The 23,114-nt window shown below is 39.1% G+C and overlaps 1 protein-coding gene across 3 annotated transcripts in view; it reads left to right on the top strand.

Annotated features, from left to right (window-relative positions):
- The window catches only part of MSANTD3 (Myb/SANT DNA binding domain containing 3), a 74,007-nt gene extending 52,038 nt beyond the window's left edge, over nt 1–21,969 (top strand). The window contains exons 3-5 of one of the 3 annotated variants that reach the window (XM_075212876.1): nt 9,611–9,754; nt 15,765–15,893; nt 20,266–21,969. In XM_075212876.1, the coding sequence (XP_075068977.1) occupies nt 9,611–9,754; nt 15,765–15,893; nt 20,266–20,672 (680 nt within the window). In that variant the 3' untranslated portion in view covers nt 20,673–21,969. The remainder of the gene's footprint in view (nt 1–9,610; nt 9,755–15,764; nt 15,894–20,265) is intronic. The other 2 variants (XM_075212877.1, XM_075212879.1) reach the window with 2 other exon arrangements.
- Nucleotides 21,970–23,114: the final 1,145 nt, after the last annotated feature.

Raw genomic sequence — 23,114 nt, 5'->3', positions numbered from 1 at the left:
TCTCAATGGTTACATCCGCCTTGCGCGCGCTTTTCGCCACGCCTATTTCCGGTTTGTATTCGCTGCTCTGCCACGTGTTACCTTCCATTTGCCACAATTTTAAACAATCATTATGTCTATTTCTCTTTTTCGTTGACTTGATCAACCATATTTTATCTTTTACAGTATTCAGTACCTCTGCATTAAAACTCCCTATTGTTGGGAAAGGCCTATCACAAGCTTTGGTCATCCCGACCCACGTGTCACAATACACAGTTGCATATGCACCATACTTCTTACACATGAGAAACCTCGCTGAACCAATAGGGCCTTCCTTAGGCAGTACACTGACCATCTCTAGCGTATGCTTAGCACCCATGTTGAACAATATACCTTCTACCCGGAACACAGACACACCGCAATGCTCTGTTCCTTCCGGCCAAATGTGAAACACAGACACACCGCAATGCTCTGTTCTTTCCACCTAATAATTTCAACTCTGTTGCTATACTCACCGCTAGAGATCTATAATCCTCGGTGAACGTATTTCCTTTAGCCGCGTTCACTCGCTTTTCTCGCCCCTGGCGAGGATCCCTAATACAGAAATATCACTGTGGGCCCCAAGGGCTATCAGCTCCTCGATACCCTGGCTAAACCACAAAATCTGCTGAGTTTATTATCGCTGGGAGCGCAAAGTCGATACAATCAACTTGCCTTTCCAGTATAATTCCTCCTAGCTGCTTCACCAATTCGCACTAACGGTGCGACCGGATCGCACTGCCTACCAATACTAATTATTAGCAAACCTTGCGATCTATTGGTAGCGCTTTGCGAAAACCCAGTTTTCGCATTCGGTATACCTGCCCTGTATACCGTCCTTCAGTTGGGCAATCCGCCTCGTCAGACAGCAACTGAGCACCTCAACAATAAAACAGTGTATCTACGTTACAACATCACACACTATACACCTTTTCTGCGCAGAAAATCAAAAGTTCCCAACAATAGTAATAATGTCTCAGAGGCTTTCACAAGTAATTATACTATGCATGTATAATAACTATCAAAACGATTGTTTAACCACGTGGCAAGTTTACCGGAAGTTCGCGTACACACAGCAGGAAGTACACATACGCTAAACAATGCAATACAGTTAAAACGCACAATGACATAAAAAAGAAACAGTTTTCTCTTTTGTCCCTAGGTTCTAGTTAGCGTGCCCTAGATAATGCAAAACGGACATTCGGTTTCACAACACAGAGTAAAATTCAGGTTTTGAACACAATGCGTTCTTACCCGTTTATGACGCGTCTCCACCCTTTGTTGAGGAACCGAAATCCGTTGGTATTGCGTATCATCGGCAACGAAACCTCCAAAGCTCACGAGCCCCCAAATCGTAATGTGAGTATTGTCGCTAACCAATAACGATTGTCGAACCTCGATTTGTGTTTCCAACGCACAAAGATTTATTCGCAATAAGTGGAAAAAAAATATGCTCAAGCGATGTAATAGTAAATACAGCCGTTACTTATCGCAGGCGCTCTGGATCCAGTGCAGTCATTCAATCCTGAAGTCTGGGGACAAGAAGTCTGCACTCTGGATCACAAGCTGCTGCTTTTATACACAATCAAGTACAGTAATACAATGAAGATGGTATGGCTTGCATCTATTGGTCCGGGTCTCAGGAATGTCCAAGGGGTCGTCAATCATTGGCTGGTTCATCCTAAGGAATCCAAAGGAGGGGGTCATCTCTGCAGGGGGTATGCTCTGCTCTTCTCGCCAGAATTCCTTAGTCTTAAGTAGTTCATAATTCCCTATCATTCATAACTTGCGTATGCACTCTGCGATTCCCTCGCAGAGCGCACCAAACAGTAGGATATGTAACAAGGTTCATTATGATACCACTCATGATGTTATTCCTTTAACCCGTTCTGTGTATTTCCCTAATATGCATGTAACTCTGATATAACATATAAATACTACTATATTTCGACATAACTGACTATGTGTTGCAACTACCAATAATGTGTACTATTTTATAAGTATGCGTGTTTGTGCGAATGTATGGTAAAAGACCAATTACTGTTGCTGCCACGTGTAGTGGATGCGTACGCCCTTTCACGCCGTAGCGTGCCCTTGTACGTCAAAGCGTACCGTACGCATCTTTTCAGACAAAGACAACCAAGTTTGCTAGACTTTAATTGAAATGACTTTATCCAATTTGCTGACTTCGACAGATCTAACCACACAGGAACGCAGTGTGGTTAGATCATCACGCAGCTTATTGTTTTTATACTCCAGTCAATCTGCGTTATGGTAATAGGGCTACAACCACTATTAATATGTATCACCCCGTTTACCGGCTACAACCGTTATTAAGGATACCACACTTTATCTTGTCAGATAAAGCCTATAAATCTTAACACACACACATGTTACACGCACTGCTATCTAAGGCCTTATAGTGTACTTTTTTGTGTTTTACAGTACGTGACTTGGAGCTATTCTTTACCTCCTTCAAGCGTTAACCGGAAGTGATACTTGAACTCAGTAACTTACCCAGACTCAAGTTCCGTGAAGGAAACTCTTTCACACTCATACATGCAACCTTTCATACTATGGTTAACAAGGTAAAACAGTCTCTAAGCAATAAACAATAAAATTCTAATAAGTTCCAAATCTATACTTGTACATCTATACAAACACATAAACAATTTTAAAAAAAATACGTTTGCAATTTCACACTTACAGAGATAACTATAAATACCTTTTCAGCAAACCCAGAGAGTGGGAGACAGAAGTATATAGTCATAAGGATAAAAAATATATTACCTTTGTGGCCACAGTTGAATATATAATTTGTCTCTTTCCCCTCTTCCAGATGTGTTGGCTGAGTGCTATTTACAGATAATCTCGATGGGCACCTCCAAAAATGATAGAGTAGAAATGATTCAAAAATAGTAAGTGTAAAAAAAAAAGCAAAGTTCTTTTTATTCTTCCAAAATGCAATCTATTAAGTCTTAGTTCAACAAATGATTAAGACTGGCCTTTCCCTATGCAAGATACAGATTATATTCAGTTAAGTCCACCCCTCTTAACAGACGTCACTAATCACTTCACATACTTCGAAATAATACACCGCACAAGGACAAAAATTATAAATGCTTTTGACAGATATTTCATCAAACAGAAAATCTATACCTAAGAGGTCAAGGGGCATATGTGACCTCTCACATTCCTAAACCTATGTGCACATGGTACTACATCTGGCATCAATTTGAACATCCTGTTGAATGAGGCCCTTATCTATTGTAATATACACAGAAAGAATTTAACCCATTGTACAGAATACATAGATACAGACAATTGACCTACTATATTTTAAAACGCATATAATACATTAATAATATTTTATCCAACTTATATTTGTACCATAATTTATTCCATTACAGTGACAGGCTATCTTAATGTTTGTTTGTTTTTTTTTGGGGGGGGGTTCTTGTTACTTTCATTATATATTGTGACTTGTAATTGTGTGCTGCTTATGCTATGTGGCATCATATATATAAACCTATACATACTATATTGCAGTGTTCTCCCCAGAAAATATTGCCAGCAGTCTGTCATTAAGACATAGCCGGGTGGGTGCAGTTGTAATAATTTGCAGTACTATTAAAAATTTTTGGAGGGTATTGCCCTCATCTGCCAGGTCTGGTGGTCAGTGGTGTGACACATACAGGTGGCTGTATTTCTCACATAGTGCCTGTTCTTATAGGAGAAACAATGGTTTATCCTATTATAATCAGACTCTGCTGGGCTTCATGAGCTGGGTGGCAGGTAAAAAACAGCTGGGTGGAGTACCTGGGAAATAGGTGCTGGGTAGACCATTGTATTGTATCTCTGTATTACATGCTATGGGCAGCACGGTGGCTAACTGGTTAGCACTTCTGCCTCACAGCACTGGGGTCATGAGTTCAATTCCCGACCATGGCCTTATCTGTGTGGAGTTTGTATGTTCTCTCCGTGTTTGCGTGGGATTTCTTCGGGTGCTCCGGTTTCCTCCCACACTCCAAAAACATACTAGTAGGTTAATTGGCTGCTATCAAAATTGCTATAAAAATTGACCCTAGTCTCTGTCTGTGTGTGTGTGTGTGTGTGTTAGGGAATTTAGACGGTAAGCTCCAATGGGGCAGGGACTGATGTGAATGAGTTCTCTGTACCACGCTGTAGAATCAGTGGCGCTATATAAATAAATGGTGATGATGATGATGCTTGGCTAACAAGCAGTTTATTCTTATCCTGAATATTAATCATCCACATTAGTCCATGCCCCAGTGGAGCATACAATGTAAACCAGTGGTTGGCAACAAACGGGCTTCAATCGTCTTCTCCTGATTGAACTTATTCTCTGCTTTGTTATAAAACATATAATAAGACTGAACAGGAGCAGCTAGGTTTCGTGTCAGGATACCTTCTCTGCACAACGCAGGGAGGTCACATAACATTTCAAAGGAGGAGGTGGAAGGAGTGCATTGTGCTCTCCCTCCTTCCTATGCTGGCACTAGCTGTAAAAGTAAGTAAATATGTGGTCTGAAGGGCATGTGGGGGAGTTGTGGAGTAAGTGTTGGGGTCTGAGTGTCTTTTGTGCATGTGTGGGTTTAAGTGCCTATGGGGCTATTTTGGAGCAAGTGGGAGATCTGAGTGGCATGTGGTAGCATTCTTGAGCAGGTGAGGATCATGTATGGGTATTTTGGGATGAGTGATGTGTGCATGCCGAGATTTTTGCTATGTCTTACTTGTTCTTGAAATTAAGAGTAATGTTTGTAGTTTAAAGGGACAGATGTGGCCCTTGAAATTATATCCGGTTGCCCATTCCTGGTCTAAGCTCTCTAAAGCATTATTTATAGTCGCTTTGTGGCTTTGAAAGCAACATGGATATATGATCTTCATGCCATATAAATGTCTATTTGACCCCTCAGTATTCACGTATAAGTTTGGTAGTAGTCTCACATCACAACTCTTTGCTATTGGATGACACTGCTTCTTTCACCACTGTTACTTCCTGCTTCTCTCTGTTTCTCCTCACTTTACTCACTATTGATCAGGCCACTGTTTCCAGCAAAATCCACACACTACTCCTGTGCTGCTGTGATTGGACTACTGGTTATGACTCTGCCCACTTCAAAGGTAGGGACACATGGATGTTTAGAAGATGAAGATGAAGATGGACACAAAGCTCAACCTTGTTAATACCTATCTGTGTTTGAACGATATAAATATATACACTCTATGGGGCATATTCAATTAGCTTTTGGATTCGCGGTAACGCGCCGGAACAGCCGCGAAACGTAATACACGGTACCGCAATAACGTGGATTTTCGTTCGCAGCCCATAGGGTTGCGAACGAAAATCCGCGTTAATGCGGTACCGTAATACCCGCAAGAACGCGCACTTTTCGCGGCAACGCGCGTTACCGCGAATCAAAAAGCTAATTGAATATGCCCCTATGTTCATAATTAAATAGATTTTAGACACTGTGGGGCATATTCAATTAGCTTTTTGATTCGCGGTAACGCGCGTTGCCGCGAAAAGTGCGCGTTCTTGCGGGTATTACGGTACCGCATTAACGCGGATTTTCGTTCGCAACCCTATGGGCTGCGAACGAAAATCCACGTTATTGCGGTACCGTGTATTACGTTTCGCGGCTGTTCCGGCGCGTTACCGCGAATCCAAAAGCTAATTGAATATGCCCCTGTGAGCCTCATTTAGAATTAAGTGAAAACCCAGCTAAGGGCTTATAATTTGCACCCAGACAAAGCATATTGCGATGCAGAGGGTGAAATGCAAACATGTTTTAGCATACAGTGAAAATACTGCCTGCTTTTACTTGTAGCAAACAAATATTGTCCAGCTTTAATTTTACAGAGCAATCATATTTTAAATTTGACACCCCTGCAGCACTACATGGTTTTGCCATGGTGCAAAATTGCACTTTCTAGCCAGATATACTTTATATTGCTACTATATTTTGATTGCTGTACTACATGTACATACACTATGAATATAGTTTTCTTACATTTTTTTTTTCCCCCCTACAAACTCATGACGTGGTGTAATTTGTACAGTATTCATCTGCCCTGGGAATAATTGGTAACCTATTTAAAGCGCAATGTTTTTATGCAATTTCACACAGTGTTGGGCTAGGTACACTCTAGAGAAAAATTCTCACAATACGATATAGTCAACGATGTTATCAATGACTGTTAATCCTTGTCCTGGACCTTTTTGTGGATCTGATGATAAGGTTGTTGACTAATCTGACTGGTTCCATGCTTGTTGATACTAGGGCTGTGTAGACATTATAGAAAATTCTTCCAGATGTGGTATCGTTGACGTTATTACCAATGACTGAAAGTCCAGATCAGCATGCCTATTCATGTGTACACCCTAAACATGTTTTACAAGATTTACCTTCAGATGTGTGCTTTTCATCTTAAATAACCATCGGCTGACGATCGTGACTCTGCACACTCCATAGAGATCTATGGACACTGCAGGTCTCGAGTGCATAGACACTACAGAATTTGAACAACATCGTTCCATCGTTGAACGAGATTTTTAGACTTGTTTAAAAATCAAATGATACGTTCATCATTGGAGCATACACACTAATGTGGTATTGGGCCAAATGGGCGTTTTTCTTTTGATTGGCCTGATAATTGGCTGAAAAACCTATAGCGTGTGTACCCAACCTTACTCTTTGTTGGTATCTGTGACAGGATGGACCTCCTATGCCACCCTGTCTGTTGTTGCTGGGAACCGGCTGGGCTTACTTTTTCACCGTTAACTTTCGTTATCCCAAATGCGCCCTCTTGCCGCAGTAGAAGGGGCTAACACGAGCTGCCACCACTGGACTCCTATACCGGCATCCAGAATCGGGTTTCTTCTGGGTAACTGAAGCTGTTAGCGTACCTCGTTGCTAGCGTACCTGGGCTGGTACTCCTGACCTCTCACTATAGATCAGGGTTGCTGTTAGCCCCCCTGGGCTAACAGATTGACCAGGGCTGCATGGGTAGCAGGCAGAACGGTGGTACTGGAAAGCTTGGATCAAAACCTCAGAACAGCCTGAAAATGGATTAGTTTTAGGGTCTAATCTGCAGGTCACGGGAATACAGCAATATTGAAGATTTTTCCAAGCAGGTCTTTGAAGCAAGATGTTTATTTGCTCTCACTGGTTTGAGGTACCAGTGATCAGGTCAGATGTTGAAATCAGAAGAACAAGTTTCAAATACAAGTTAGTGCCTTTTATACAGTTCAGACACAGGCTATTTTTAGCATCAGGACGTAACCTATTTACACAAACATGGATTTACATGCATTGCAAAGCTAACAAAATTTGCGCTTATCTATGAAATTCACTCTGGACAAAAGACTACACAGTAACGACCCCCTGCTGGGCCTTTGGCCAGAGCAGGCAGGACACTTCATCACAAAACTTAGCACTTCCTGCTATCAGACTCCCTTGCACATATGTCTAATTGGAGGTTTCCACTAGCAACCTTACAAATCCCAAACAATGACACTTCCATACTGAATACATCCCATACATCAGAAATAAGGCATATACTTTAGTAAGGTTAAAGCTGGAAAAACAAAAAATATAAAAAATAAGTGCATATGCAATAATATTAATAAGCACCCTGTGCTATTTCCTTTAAATAAATTCATACCAGAAGTTATTTATCAGTGATCCAGTCACAGTATCTATTTTTATTGGTACTTGAACTATGGACTATGTCCACCATAAGCAATATTGCTAGAAGCATGTATGGCGAGGTATAATTATACATTACATACTAACCATGGTGTGTGTTATTGTTGTTTTTGTATTCTATTTTTTGTACTCCAATTTACTACACTACCATCAGCTTAAAGCCTTTACTTGACCATAGAATTGTGTTTGCTCACAGAGCTTTTGCCACAATATTACCAGTTTGGACAAACAATAAAAGACATGCTGCATAATTTGCTGTACAAGTGGTAGTGTTCTCTCTGATCACTAGTGTCTGCTGCCAGTGCCAATACTAAGCACAGCTCATGCCAAATGTTGTATATGAGCACTTAGAGAGATTTGGTTGCCCCAATCAGCAAATGTTGATATAGTACAACAAATATTGATGAATTTCCCTTGTAAGATAAGAGGCTTCTTAAAAAAATAAACGGCTATATACAAAAAAAAAAGCTTGGGCTCTCTACTATTGAACAGTGCTTCCTATTCATAAGACCACCCTCACTTTTTACCAGTTGTATTCTCTACACAAAAGTACATTCAAATATATTTCATTATATGGTGACCTTCATTTTAAAACCTTGTTGTAATGTCAGTTTTGACCTGGATTTTAAGTTTGTGATTTAAAGAAAGTGTTGCTACATGTTAGAATCCTTTTGCAAGGCTTTTTGGGGGATGGGGACCTTATGTTCTAAAAACAAACCATCCCTCTTAGAGAAAATAACTTGTATTGTGCAGCATAAATAGTGAGTGGTAGGATCTCTCATTCTCTTCCTCCCACTTTGTACATGATCACCTACTATAAATAAAAAACTGTTGTTCCCAGTTGTAAAAAGAAAAACTATAGTCCTCTCCCTGCTATCACTGACTTGTACTTCAGGGCTTTAATATGTGCAATTTAGGGTAAAAATCACAGGCTAGTGACAGTCATTAGTTTGCCATATAATCTACAAGTTATGTCGCCTATTAAATATCTGTAATTGTTTAACAGTGATTGTAAATGCATAGAAACAATGAATGAAATGGGATGCCACTGTTAATCCTTGTGCCTGAGCTTTTTTGTGGATCTGATGATAATTTGGTTGACTAATCTGACTGGTTCCATGCTTGTTGATACTTGGGCTGAGTAGACATTACAGAACACTTCTCCGAATGCGATATCGTTAACGTTTTTACCAACGACTGAAAGTCCCGATCAGCATGCCGATTCCTGTGTACACACTACACATGTTTCACTAGATTTACCTTTTAGATCTTAATCTGTCATCGGATGAAAAGATTGTGAATCTGTAAACTGTATGGAGGTCTGCCCACACTGCTGGTCGTCAATATATGCACACTTCAGAATTTTTCCCCATCATTCCATTGTTTATAGATCTTTTTAGTCCGTTTATAAAATCGAATCAAATGATACGATGTGCTTTGGAACTATAAAACATGATCGTGAGAGTGTACACACTAATGTGATATCGGACCGAACAGTCGTTTATCGTGCGATTGGCACAATAATCGGGTGAAAACCCTGTAATGTGTACCCAGCCTTAGACACTTTCTATTGAAAACAACCAGACTTTGATCCCAATTGAACAGTTGGACATTGAGGTCTACACTACCAATATTGGTAACAATAATTATGCACAACTATGCTTGTCCATCATGTTCCAAATATATAAACATACAATAGGCTTATAATGAGAACATGGCAAATCTTTAACATCTTGTAACTCTACATATCTGGTTTTGCATTTGTGTATAGAAAGTGAATGTATGCTGTCTAGTAGTGTGCATTGGTTTATGGATGGTTTCTTTAGAATTCAAATGTGATTTTTCTTTTTATGCCTTAGATATGGACTGCAAGAAAGTTAATCTTTTAGATCTGGAACTTCTTATTGATGAACAGGGCAAAATCCAGACCAAACCTTATAGCAAAGCACCTGAAACTGATTCATTATGTGGTGAGGGATCACCTTCCAGTTCAGTAGAAAAAGGTAATCCTAAAGCAGCAAGCATATGTTACCTTAAGTGGATCAGTCATAACCACATAAAACAATGCTAATGTCTTGAAATAATCACACAAGTATTATCTTACATGGCAATGTATTATAAACTGAAAGGAGCAGTTATTACATTTTCTTTTGCCTCTCCAAAGCACGGGGACAGTGGGCATTTCTCTTTGTACTAGGGCGCTGTTGAATCTGTCTATTCCCTTTCAGTGCATACTGGCACCTAGGTAAAAGGCCATTAAGAAAGAAGAGAGCGATTCGAAGTTAGCGGTTATGGGACAAATAGCGAACATTATATATATATTTTACTTATTGATTACTTTCATTCAGCTTTATCTCAACATGGACATTAATATTACTAAATTTTGTTTCCAATAAACGGCATGTATATTTTTGTTGCTAAAAAGTTTGATATTTAAGAAATGTCTAATTTATTGCTTGTATTCATTTACAGATGACATTTTGTGGGTCATTTTTGTTAATTATACATAGCAGATATTTCTTCTAGAATATAGTTAAAAAGGATACATTGAAGATCCCTATTAGGGAACATTCCCACAGACTCTTCATACTCCACATTAACGGTACTCGGAATAAAGCTGGAAATACGCATTACATGCTAAATGACAGCTACATACACAGTCATGTGAAAAATAAAATAAAGTACACCCACCTTCAAATCTCTGTTTTTACATATTGGGACATAAGATTATATTTATAAAATGTTAGGACTGGACAATTGTTACTTAAGTGACAAAACAATCTATAACCCATTTTAACTTCATTATTTATTCAACAAAAACTAAGCCAACAGGAAAAAGCCAGTAGCGAAAAAGTAAGTACTCTCTCACTGCTTCCACATGAATAAAGAAAGTAACCAGAGCCATGTACTGCTTATCAAGTGCACTTCATTATTTGTTCATCAAGAACTGCTACCACCTCTGTATAAAGCAAAACTTTTGGCAGTTTTTACAGGCCTTTGTCAACATGATAAATGTTCAAGTTCATAACCCTACTACCTGAAAATTACTGAACAAGTGTGACTTTCATTGAAGCCTTTTTAAACAAAGTGCTCTGGACATCTGAGACCAAAGTAGAATTGTTTAATGTAGGTTTTAATTAGAGATGGGCGGGCTCGGTTCCCTGAGATCCGAATTTAGCTTATCCGAGTACCGAGCCGAGCACGCTCGGTACTCTCCCGCCCGTTCGGATTCGAAATCGAGGCAAAACGTCATCGTGACGTATTCGTATTTCTGAGCTCGGTTCTCGTGAGATTTGAAAAGCATAAATACCAGCCTCCACAGCAATCCATCGCCATTTGACAGAGGGAGAGAGCAGGGTTAGGTCACACAGGCTATATCAGCGCAGGGACAGAGCAGTAATTGGACACATTATTGATTCTATTCAATACAATTCTAATCTTAATACCAATTGTTACAGCAGTAAGAGGAGGATAGAGGAGGGGTTTTTTTTCAATTTCTGGCACTCCAAGTGCTTTTGGGGTGTCCCTTATTCCCCATTATTTTGCATTCATTTTTCTGGCTGTCTAAAGTCATATTTGTCAGCAGTATCTAAAACAATTTGTAGCACTACAAGTGCTTTGGCCTCATTATAATGGATTCAAAGCAGTCCACATATGAGCAGAATCAGCAACCAGGTTCTGTCACCAGTCCTGATGGTAGTGTTCCCAGTACGTCATCTGGGAAAGGCGATGTCAAACTACATAGTCGTTTGAATTCTGGCAAAAAAAACTCACATCCCAAAAAAATTTACTGTGTTGAAGCAAAAAAGAAGTGTAACTGAGGAAAAGTTTACTGCCGATTAAAAAAAATTAAATTGCCAACATGCCATTCTACACACGCAGTGGCAAACAGAGAATGAGGCCTTCACCTTTCTCTATTGGTGGCAGATCCAAAAATGTTACTGAGCCTTCTTCTTGTACGGTCACTCGTGACCAAGCAAGACCAAGTAATTTGGAGTCTAAAAGTGGTGCACAACTACTGTTACGCGTCAAAGCCGAGCTGCAAGATAACAGTAAGGCATTAGAGGATAATGTATGCTCTGAATCAGAATTGACAACAATCCCTGTGGAGAGTCCATCCAACTGTGGGATGTCTAATCGTGAGCATTCTGTTAGTGTACCCATAAAAAGGGGCCCTTTCAGCAGTTCTGCTGATGTGTGCCTGAACAGCCCGAGTGTAGCCGGTGATACACAAATTGAGGATGCCACTTTGGAAATAAGAGGATGAGGGGGAGATTTCTGTAGGCGACGAGGGCGCTAATGAGGATGTTGATGAGGTTGTTTGTGTAAGTCCTGCACCAGTGGCAGCAGTTCTGGCACGTGACAAGAAAAAGGCCATTGTCATGCCTGGCCATAAAACAAAAAAATCCACTTCTTATGTGTGGAATTATTTCTACCCCAATCCAGACAACAATTGTATAGCCATTTGTAGTGTATGTCAAGCCACAGTCAGTCGAGGGAGGGACCTTAACCATCTTGGAACCTCGTCTATTTTACGCCATTTCACGAGCGTTCATGGCAAAGTGTTGGGAAAAGCTGAAAGTTCTTCCCAAAAAATTACAAGCACTCCATCATCAGCTAGGACCCTCCGGTCACCGACATCCCGACGACTACAAAATACACCCACCACACCATCCTCCTCAATATCCTCAGTAGCGCTCGGAGTTAGCCCTGCATCCCACTTATTAAAGCTGGATGACTCCTGCACTATTATTGATTCCTCTGAAGAAAGCGTTAGTCCCACTGCTGCTGCTGCTGTTGCGGGTGAATCGTCAGGCCAGAGAAAGGCCAAGAAAAAGAGCAGTCCTACATTTCAACAATTAACTGTGAAACAATCATTTGCTAGGGGAAGCAAATATGACAGCAGTCACCCAGTTGCCAAGCGAATCACAGACGCCATGGCTGCCATGCTAGTGTTAGATCTGCGTCCCATATCCACAATAAACGCAGCTGGTTTTTCACAGTTAATTGAGGTTTTGTGTCCGCGTTACAGAATTCCATCGCGACACCATTTTTCCCATAAAGCTATTCCACAACTATACCAAAAAGTGTGTACAAATGTAGAGATTGCGCAGAAAAATGCCATTCTGCCCACTGTCCACTTAACCACAGATATGTGGACAAGTGGAAGTGGTCAAACCAAAGACTATATGACTGTGACAGCCCACTGGGTTGGCCATTCACCTTCACCAGCAGGAACAGCAGCAGCATGTACACCACTAAGTAGCATTTGTCACAGGCAGGCCACTCTTTGTATCACCGGCTTCACTAACAGGCATACAGCTGACAATTTGTTACGCAAACTGAGAGATGTGATTGATACATGGCTTATACCACTTGGACTGTCCCCAGGATATGTCATTTCTGATAACGCCAACAATATAGTGCGAGCATTACAGCTGGGTGATTTCCATCACATTCCCTGTTTTGCTCACACCATTAACTTGGTGGTGCAGAGCTTCCTACAAAATAACCGTGAGGTGCAGGAGATGCTTTCGGTGGCCCATAAGATTTCAGGCCATTTCAGGCATTCTGCCACAGCATGTAGGAGATTGCAGCAGCTCCAAGAACAGTTTAAGTTGCCCTGCCACCAGCTTAAGCAAGAGGTGGTAACTAGGTGGAATTCCACCCTGTACATGCTGCAGAGGATGGAGGAACAGCGCAAAGCCATCCAAGCGTATTGCACAAGCCATGACATTGGGAAAGTAGGGGGCATGTATTTCACTCTTCCACAGTGGGGAATCCTTTCAGTCCTGTGCAAGGTGCTGAAACCATATGAAGTTGTGACATGTGAAGTGAGTGCAGATTCTGCTAGTTTGAGCCAAGTCATTCCTTTAATTAGACTATTGGAAAAGCAGCTTGAGAAACTGAAGGAGGAGATGAAATCAAGCAATTCCGCAAAGTATGTTGGCCTTGTCGATCAAGTACTTAATTCGCTTCACAATGATCCTTGAGTTATTAAGATCTTGAACTCGGATCAGTACGTTTTGGCCACTGTGCTTGATCCAAGGTTCAAGACCTACATTGAGTCTTTGCTTCAAAATGAACAAGATGTGAACTTTTGCAAGGAGCTATTGCTCAGCAAGTTGTCCGCTGAACTGGGCCTTGGCTTGACGACGTGTCCTTCAGTTTCTCAAGCAGCTGCTGCTCGTAAAAAATGTAATTTTCTAAAAAGAAGCAGGGAAGACGCAGAGGGCAGACCAGAACAGTTTAACATCTGGGCTGGTTTGAAGGATTTTTCAAAAAAATGTGTGACCTTGCCCATAACTCCATCCAATATGAGTATTAACATGCAAAGGATGGTGGAGGATTAGTTTCAAGAGGTAATTGATATGGAAATGTCAGACAGTACCTTTCCTTACTGGGAAGAAAAGCAGGCCATTTGGAAACCCATGTACAAACTTGCTTTGCAATACCTAAGATGCCCACCCTCCAGTGTGTACTCTGAATGAGTGTTCAGCACAGCAGGGAAATTAGTCAGTGATCGCCGTAGAAGGTTACTTCCCAAAAATGTGGAGAAAATTATGTTTATAAAAATGAACTACATCTTCCACGAGGAAGGCCTTCACCATCCAAGACATCCAAGCACTGACTGTTCTCTAATGGTGGATTCAAGCGGCGATGAATTGATAGTCTGTGATGATGGCGTACACACTGATGAGGGTGAGGATGAAGCTGAAGATGATGACGATAACAACTTTTTAAAACTTTCTATGTAAGTGTAGGGTGCAATCTATCCCCAAAGAGGAAAGGGACTTGGGGCATTTCCATATCATGTACCCTCTTGAAAGGCTGCTGTTTGGGCAATTTCTCCTTAAGGGTAGGATGTCATACACAGAGTGACCCCAAACTGCCTTTGTCCATTTCTATTAATATTGTACAGTCTATAACGGCTGAATTTTTTTGTATTTTCTACAACTGGAGGGGGGCCTAGAGAGACAGAAACCAAACTGCCTTTGTCCATTTCTTTACATATTTAAGTATAAGTGTAGGGTGTAATACACATCCAAAGACAATGGCTGCATTGCCAATATGCATAGATGGAGAGGAAGACAATCTGGTTTGTGTGTAGAATTAATGAAGGCCTACCAGGAATTAAACTGCTTTTTGGATAATTTATTCACTTTACAATTACATTACTTATCCAAGAAACAGGTGGAGCACTAAATTTGGTTATTTTAGGCCCAAAAACATTGATTTTTAAACAAAAAGGCGAAACAAAACCAAAACACGCAATGACGGTTTGGCAAAACCAAAACACGACTGTAATCCAGATCCAAAACCAAAGCACTGGGGTCAGTGTGCATCTCTAGTTTTAATGCACAGTGCCATGCTTGGCGAACACCAAACACAACAAATCCTCACAAGAAACTCACATCAACCTTGAAGCACAGTGGTGGAAGGGGATGATGTGAGACTGTTTTGCTGTCACAGGACCTGGATGTATTCTAATCATTGAGTCTGCCATGAACTACTCTTTACACCAGATGAAATTGTGAGGCCATCTGTCCAACATTTAAAGCTTGCTTCTATAAATTAATGCCTGAAAAAGAAAATTTCAGGTTATTGCTGCTAAAGGTGGTTCTACAAACTAATGAATCACAGGGTGTACTTTTTCTTAAATAAAAAGTGACTTTGTCATATGATTAGATTTATCAAATTTTAGGACTTGATGAGGAAGAGATGTTTGTAAAACACAGATTTGATAGAGGGTGTACTTTTCCACATGACTGTACATATACAATAGAAAACACATTGAACTTGCAGGTTTTTTTTTTCATTATACATATTCTCTAAAGTCCATGTTAATTGTGGTTATCATATGGGGACTCTAATGTAGGGAACACATTTGGGGGTATGTGGGTATATATCCGGAAAATCTTCATATATGTATGCTGCCTAACGTTTTGTTTTGTTTTTGGGGTTTTTCTTAAATATGCATTTAAGTCAGCATTTCATTTTATATTTCTACAGCTTTCCATAAAGGAGACCTGGAAATTCTCATTGATGAACAGGGCAAGATACAGACCGAACCAATAAGGAACATGTCCATCACAGACTCTGTATGTGTGGACGGATCCTCCCCCAATAGTATAAAAAAAGGTGACTGAGTTAATGTTACTTATATAGTAGCAGATATTGGTGTGTATTTTTAAAACAAAGTGTTCTGTGAAAGTGTCATTAAAATAAGAATAAACAAAAACACTTTTCATGTTGGTTGTGATATATTTATACGTAAGCAGCGGTTTCCTTACTTTGCTATACTGTGTGTAAAACAGCAGTGTGACAGGATGGACTGCCTATGCCACCCTGTCTGTTGTTGCTGGGAACCGGCTGGGCTTACTTTGCCACCGTTCCCTTTCGTTATCCCAAATGCGCCCTCCCACCACAGTAGGAGGGGCTTACAATGCTGCCACCACTAAGCTCCTTCTATGGCACTCAGAACCACGTTCCTTCTGGGTTACTGACGCTGCTAGTGTACCTCCTTGCTGGTGTACCTGGGCTGGTAACTCTGGACCTCTTACTATGGATCCCGGCTTGCTGTGAATGGATCCCCCCTGGCCTATCACATTGACCAGGGCTGCTGGGTAGCAGGCAGAGCGGTGGTACTGGAAAAGCTTGGGTCTAAACCTCAGAGACAGCCGGAGAACAGATTAGATTTAGGGTCTAATCTGTAGATCACAGGAATACAGCAATATTGAAGATGTTTCCAAGCAGGTCTTTGAAGCAACATGTTTATTTGCTCTCATTGGTTAAAGGTCCCAGTGATCCGTCAGTGAGTGCATTTATACATTTCAGACACATGATATTTTTAGCATCAGGATATACTCTATATACACAAACATGGATTTACATGCATTGCAAAGCTAACAAAATTTGCGCTTAGCTATGAAATTCACTCTGGACAAAAGACTACACAGTAACGACCCCCTGCTGGGCCTTTGGCTAGAGCAGGCATGACACTTCATCACAAAACTTTGTTAGCATTTCCTGCTATCAGACTCCCTTGCACATATGCCTAATTGGAGGTTTCCGCTAGCAACCTTACAAATCCTAAACAATGACACTTCCATACTAAATACATCCCAATACACTCAAGACCTCCATCCACATAGGCCTATTGTATCAGATATATGCATCAGAAATAAGGCATATCCTTTAGTAAGGTGAAACAGGAAAAAACAGTTTCTACCCTGGTCTCAGAAATAACGATTTCCTATCTCAGAATATATACAATATTAAAAATAAGGGCATTGGCAGTTTGTATAAATCAGCGCTCTGCGCTATTTCCTTTAAATAAATTGATACCATAAGTTATTTATGAGTGATCCAGTCACAATCAGTATTTACATTTGCTACATATCTTAAAATAAAAGTAGTTATCTGCACACTGAGGGACTGATTCAGAGTGGAACACAAGCTTAAGTATAAATTGCTATTGAAAAAGTCATCCAGGTCTGAATAAGTAGCAGACCCGTCCACTTGACAACAGACCCTCAAAACCTTAATTTACGTCTGTACAAAAATGTTTTTATTTTATATGTTATGAACGCAATTGCTATGACGCATCATTTTAACTTGTATAAAATAGCTAATACAGCAGGAACAACTTACAAAAATTTTTTTTTCCTTTTGCTACAACACGCTTGACAAATCCTAATCTTTGGCCAAGTAGCAACTAAAGTGCCAATAAGTGTCTGCGAATCATTTGTAAACCTCTAATTACAAGTGGTTTTCTAGTTTGGGTGTTTGTCATCATCTGCTGCTTGCACCTGACCCTGATTATCCTCAAATAAAACTTTTTTCACCCATATTTACCACTGTCTGTTTGAATCTGTAAGCAATTGCTCAGACACGCTCTTACTTTACTTTGCCTATGTTAGAACTCCCTTCTCTCACCAGACATGCCTTTTCAGATATAAGGAGTCAGAAGTGCCAAAAAAATTGCAGAGTTGCATAAACTCAATTTCTGAGAAGGTGCAGTCTGAAAAAACACAAATATGATTTACGCAAACACAGATGCCTCACTTGGAATCAGGCCTTGAGTATTTACCAGGCTTAAGAATGACAAATAATGCACCAGGACAGAAGTGCAGGGGTAGCACTGGGCAACTTTTAAAAATGTTTTTAACAATGGTAAAGGGTATAGTTTTTCAGCTGAACTGAAGTTTGTGACCATAACCAGCTTACAAAAATGTACTACAATCTGTGCTTTATGTTAAGAATATCTAGTTGATGTGTTTTTCATTTTAATTAAGTATACTGAAGTATACTAAGAAAAGGGAGTGACTGAAGATTTAAGAACATGTTTTGTAGCCGTGATCATTAGATCAAGTTAATAACAATCATTCTTAATTTATACTTCAATGGCCCTTTATACATTTGTAGTCCATTTCACTTTTTACATGTATTTGTAATGTGATTTATTTTTGTTATAATTTTGCCAGTTGCCTATCTTTTGTTGTTTTTTTTACAATAAGATCCAAAGAAAATGGATGGAACTCTAACCTTTGTGCACAAATGTGAGACAAATAAGACATAGCTAGTATGTATGTATGGTTTATTTCCCTCTTGCTTGTCTAGAAAATGTTCAGCAAAACCAGTGCATATGCAAAAGAGAGGTAGAACATAGGCCTAATAAACGGACAAAATAACAATTCTCACATATACAAGAAAAAGTCTTAGTCTCAAACAATGATATCAATAATATTAACAGTTCTTTCCCTCCACAAGTGCTTGTACTCACAAGATATACAATAAAAGCAGGCTCTTCATATATTGCACCTATAGGCGCAGCCGAACAAATGATTTCACTTCGCTACTTAACAGGTGTACTGGTTTCATTCTTTTTTTCTTCTAACAATGGGATCTTGTATGTTCTCCCAAAAATCAACTGGATAGAAACGCCCATATATATATATATATATATATATATATATATATATATATATATATATATATATATATATATTGCAATCAAATAGAAAACAGAAAACACATTTCACGCATTCTCTGTTATATAGGGTCCGTACCAGATGATATAAGGTATGGAACATCCACATATATCAGGCTGCTCTCACCCGGAATGATGCTGCCAATTGCAGGCTTCGAGCCAACCGGGGAACAGATTAGAGTGTAAGCTCTTATCTATTTGTCACAGGATACAGCAGGTAATAGTCGCAGACAGGATCTTCAAGCAGTTATGGTTTATGGTTCAAGAGTCCTGACAAGGACTTTTACACACCAGTTTGTGGTACTGGTGATCATCCAGAAGTTCAGATGGAAAATAAAACATTGCATGGTAAAACAGAGCACCTTTTATACACATGTTGTCAGGGGGTAGCCCAGCTACCTGATCTGACCAGGCACCAAAACATCTGATATCACATCAGATAATTTAACATCAGGATGTGATATTTCTCTAGATGTGTATTTAACATAAACTTTGTTAAAATTACATCAATTTCCTAAATCTAAATTTATTGCTGGTTGCATTATTTATGTAGTTCGTCTATCTTGCATTGAACACAATTTAACTTTCACATCAACCTGTGACTTCCTCAAATTTGCTATCTACATTGTTAGGAGGTATATCTCTCTAACAAGACATGGCAATAGTTAATGACCACCTGCTGGGCCTTTAGGCTAAAGTAGGTTTTTCTCACTTCTGAGATGAAAAGACTGACTTGCTTTCTGCAAAACTGACTTCCTCAAACCTGGCATAAATACATTAGAAATCAATTTTCTATACCGAAATACACACAATATAAAAAAAATCAGTACATATACAATGATATACAACGGTGCACTGCACCCTTAATAAAAATAAATAGCTACAATAAGTTATTCCTATGTGATCCAGCCACAAGTAGAGATAACCTTTTTCTCTTATCCTTGAAGACAAGTCAGGTATATGCTTTTTTTTTTATATCATAAATACATTCTTATTACAACTTGTCACAGGGTAAATAAGGGGTTCAGAAATACAACGGAGTGGGGGGGGGTTACTCAGGTAAAATATGTAATATAAACAGTCACAGACATATGTACATAAGATATATTGAACAAAAACTTGCACCATACTCAAAAGGAGCTAAAAGGCTGGTTCAACATATTTTCAAGTGTCTGCAAATCCCAAGTGTTTTCCCACATCAAGTTACTAGGTAATAAACTGATTTCTCTGTATATTCAAATTTATTAACAGTGCTATGTTACTTGTTTGGCTATGGTAAAATAAAATTTTAGTCTCTGATCTTAATAAAGCAACAAACCCTGTGTCAAATTATGGAAAAGGTTAGACTACATGCCTGCCTTTAACACACCATAACATTTCATTAAAGCCTCTCAGCCTTGAGAATACCATTTTTGTTGTAAGCACAAAGAGCAGCGCATAACTTATATTATTTTTACCACAACAAATCTTTGTGTTAAATCCTTTTAACTCTTTTTTTTTTATCACTATTTTTTTTCCTAGAATCCTTTGTCATCCCAGACAGAGACATATACACACCAGAAAAGTCTATAGTCAACATGCAAAAATGTCAAGGCAATCTGCCATCACCGTCCTGCTCGTCCACCAGAATAACTGCAAACAGGACCTACAGAAGCAAACCTTCTCAGAATGGCATACTGACAAAGATGCACGAGGAGGAGCATCACCAGCAGATGTCTATCCTCCAGCTGCAATTAATTCAAATGAATGAGGTTCACGTGGCTAAAGTGCAACAGATAGAGCGCGAATGTGAAATGGCTGAGGTTGAACATCGGATAAAGATGGAGATCCTGAATAAAAAGAAAATGTACTGGGAGAGGAAATTGCAAACGATCACAAAGGAGTGGCCGGTAGCATCATTCAACAGACCTTTTCCAAACTCACCATGAATTTTAACTTGGCACTTATAACAGGTGCAAAAGATACTTGGAAAACATTGGCAGAGCACTGTAAATGGCTCAGCCAACACTATGAACAATCAGTAGGCCCAAACACTGGCAACAGTTTCTGTGTAGAAAAATAGTAATTGACAAATTTAAGAAAAAAAATACAAAAAAAGGAGGAAAAACCTGTCTAAGATATAAAAGTGGCTGGTAATGGGAGCAATGTGTTTTGTCTTTTAGTAGTATTAAAAAAAACAACAAAATGCATCCGGCCTACTTACTATGTCTACATAGCTTATGATAACATAAGCTGTATACTCCGGTCTTTCTTTCCACAAACTGTAACATTTTTTATTTTATTTTTTCACAATTTTCTTTTTGTAACACTTATTTTACTGACATGAAGTTCACTTTTTATTATTTTTATGTATAGTGTGCCCATGTTGGTTTTCTGGATTTGTTTGGTACATTTTGTTGGTAAAATGTGGATAAATTCTATCCATTTATGAATTTCCAAGGCACTTGTGTGATGCTTTGCCACCCAAAGACCACAGTTATTATGGAAGATACCAAACCAATCCTTAGTCGGAGTGTTATTGAAATATTGAAGATGAAGGGTGACACGGATTGATTATTTTCATTTCACCCATTCACAACAATGTTTACATAATCCTCCACTGTAATGGTTCTTAGGTTTTCCAGGTATTGAAGAGGCCAAAGGTACAAAAACCATTGTGTCTTATTTATATCACATTACCTAACTGATAAATCAGGGTTGCAATGAAACTACATTAGAGCAGTCTGTACTTTACTTTTCAAGCACAAAAGAAGAGTAATGCTGTACTCTCTTGAGGTGAGGCTACACTAAACATACCTTACTCATCTGTTAGAAACAGTATTTGTGCGATTGAAAATAGAATAATGTGTTCTAATACTTAATAGTGATCTGACTTACATTTTCTACACACTTCTTAATATAGCAACACTAAGACAAGCATATTGTGGAGTAAATTATCGCGTAACTGGTGAGAGATGGCATTTCTTCCAAACATTGATAAAAGAAAGCGTGCAGTATGAAGAAATCTTCATTTTAATACTGGTAAAAGTAATGTTAACAGTAGAAATTCTGATTTATGGGATAAGAAAAAATTAAATTCAGCAATAGACTATAATGTGGGGAAGAGACTAGTTTGTTTAGTGTGTATCAAGTGTAGTCAGTCCCCAGTCTAGAGTTAACTGTATTGCTCATTGGAAATATTAAGTAAGTTATCGTTTGTAAGTGAAAATAAACTATCATTTCAGATGTTTTTTTTTTATTTTTAGACCAAGATGTTTTTCATCTGTGTTGTGTTTTTGTACATTGCTGAGGTTTTCTGGATTTTTTGTGTCTGAGTAAATTGTTAATAGATTTTTGCCACATATTAAAATAGGGACTATGCCTATAACAAACTAATATGTTGATGTTTGTAACGGAACCAGCGCTCCAAGCACAACACAACATATCTTCTATTTTTTTTTTCTTCTTTAACTTTGTCCTTTTGTAAACCATCATGAACAGTAACCATGGTCGGATAAAGCAAGAATATCCTGAAATTCTAAATTGTTGTTGGCCCCTAAGAAACCTGTTTAAGTAACAGTGGTTTAGTTTTTGTTTTGTTTTTTCCAATTTATATGACATACAAATGGTGAACTCTCCCAATGGACTTTTAAATGACTACATATGTTTACAATTGCACACTCACACATGACTGCAGCCTCCAAGCATGTGGCTGGGACCATTGGATCTGGTTCCCAGCCATTTGAATTTCATCACTGTCATGGTGCAGATCATTGACAATGGAGGTGATCACGGAACAGGCTGGGAACCAAACTGCCATGCGACCATTGTGACTTAAAATAAACTTTTGTATAGATAAACCCATGCTCTTTAGTCAGCCATTTCAGAACAAAAAGAGGTGCTAAAGTGTGAATACAATTATTTTTGTATTTATTGTGCAACCTATTGAATTTGCATTAATGATGTGAGCCCTATTTGCATTAGCACTTTAGTTGTTCATTTATTTTATGTTTCTATAGACATTTTAGCAATTTGATTTACAGAAAAAAATTTTTTTAGAAATAACTAGCCTACCTAAGTAATTGTTTTTTAAAAAAAAAAAAAAAAAAAAAATTACTTTAAACATTTAGCTCTGAATAAGTTGCTACTTGACCAGAGTGGGCAAGCACAATAGATTTCTTCAGTGATCCAGAATTTTGAGAAAACCAAAGGATAAAGCATATAACCTGCTGTTTAGTAAAGTGTCAAAGACGTGCTTAGGAGGGGTATACTGGGATCAGTGTGCGATAAGACCGGAGTGATTTTGAGAGATTAGTATATTTTAGGCACGGTGTTTGAAATTACAAAAAAGAACCCTTTTTGGAAAACCACGAGTGTCAGGCATTCCAGAT

This window comes from Mixophyes fleayi, chromosome 5 (assembly GCF_038048845.1).
Source record: "Mixophyes fleayi isolate aMixFle1 chromosome 5, aMixFle1.hap1, whole genome shotgun sequence".
Taxonomy (NCBI): domain Eukaryota; kingdom Metazoa; phylum Chordata; class Amphibia; order Anura; family Limnodynastidae; genus Mixophyes; species Mixophyes fleayi.
The sequence above is the reverse complement of the archived record's forward strand: the minus strand, read 5'-3'. Positions and strand labels throughout refer to the sequence as shown.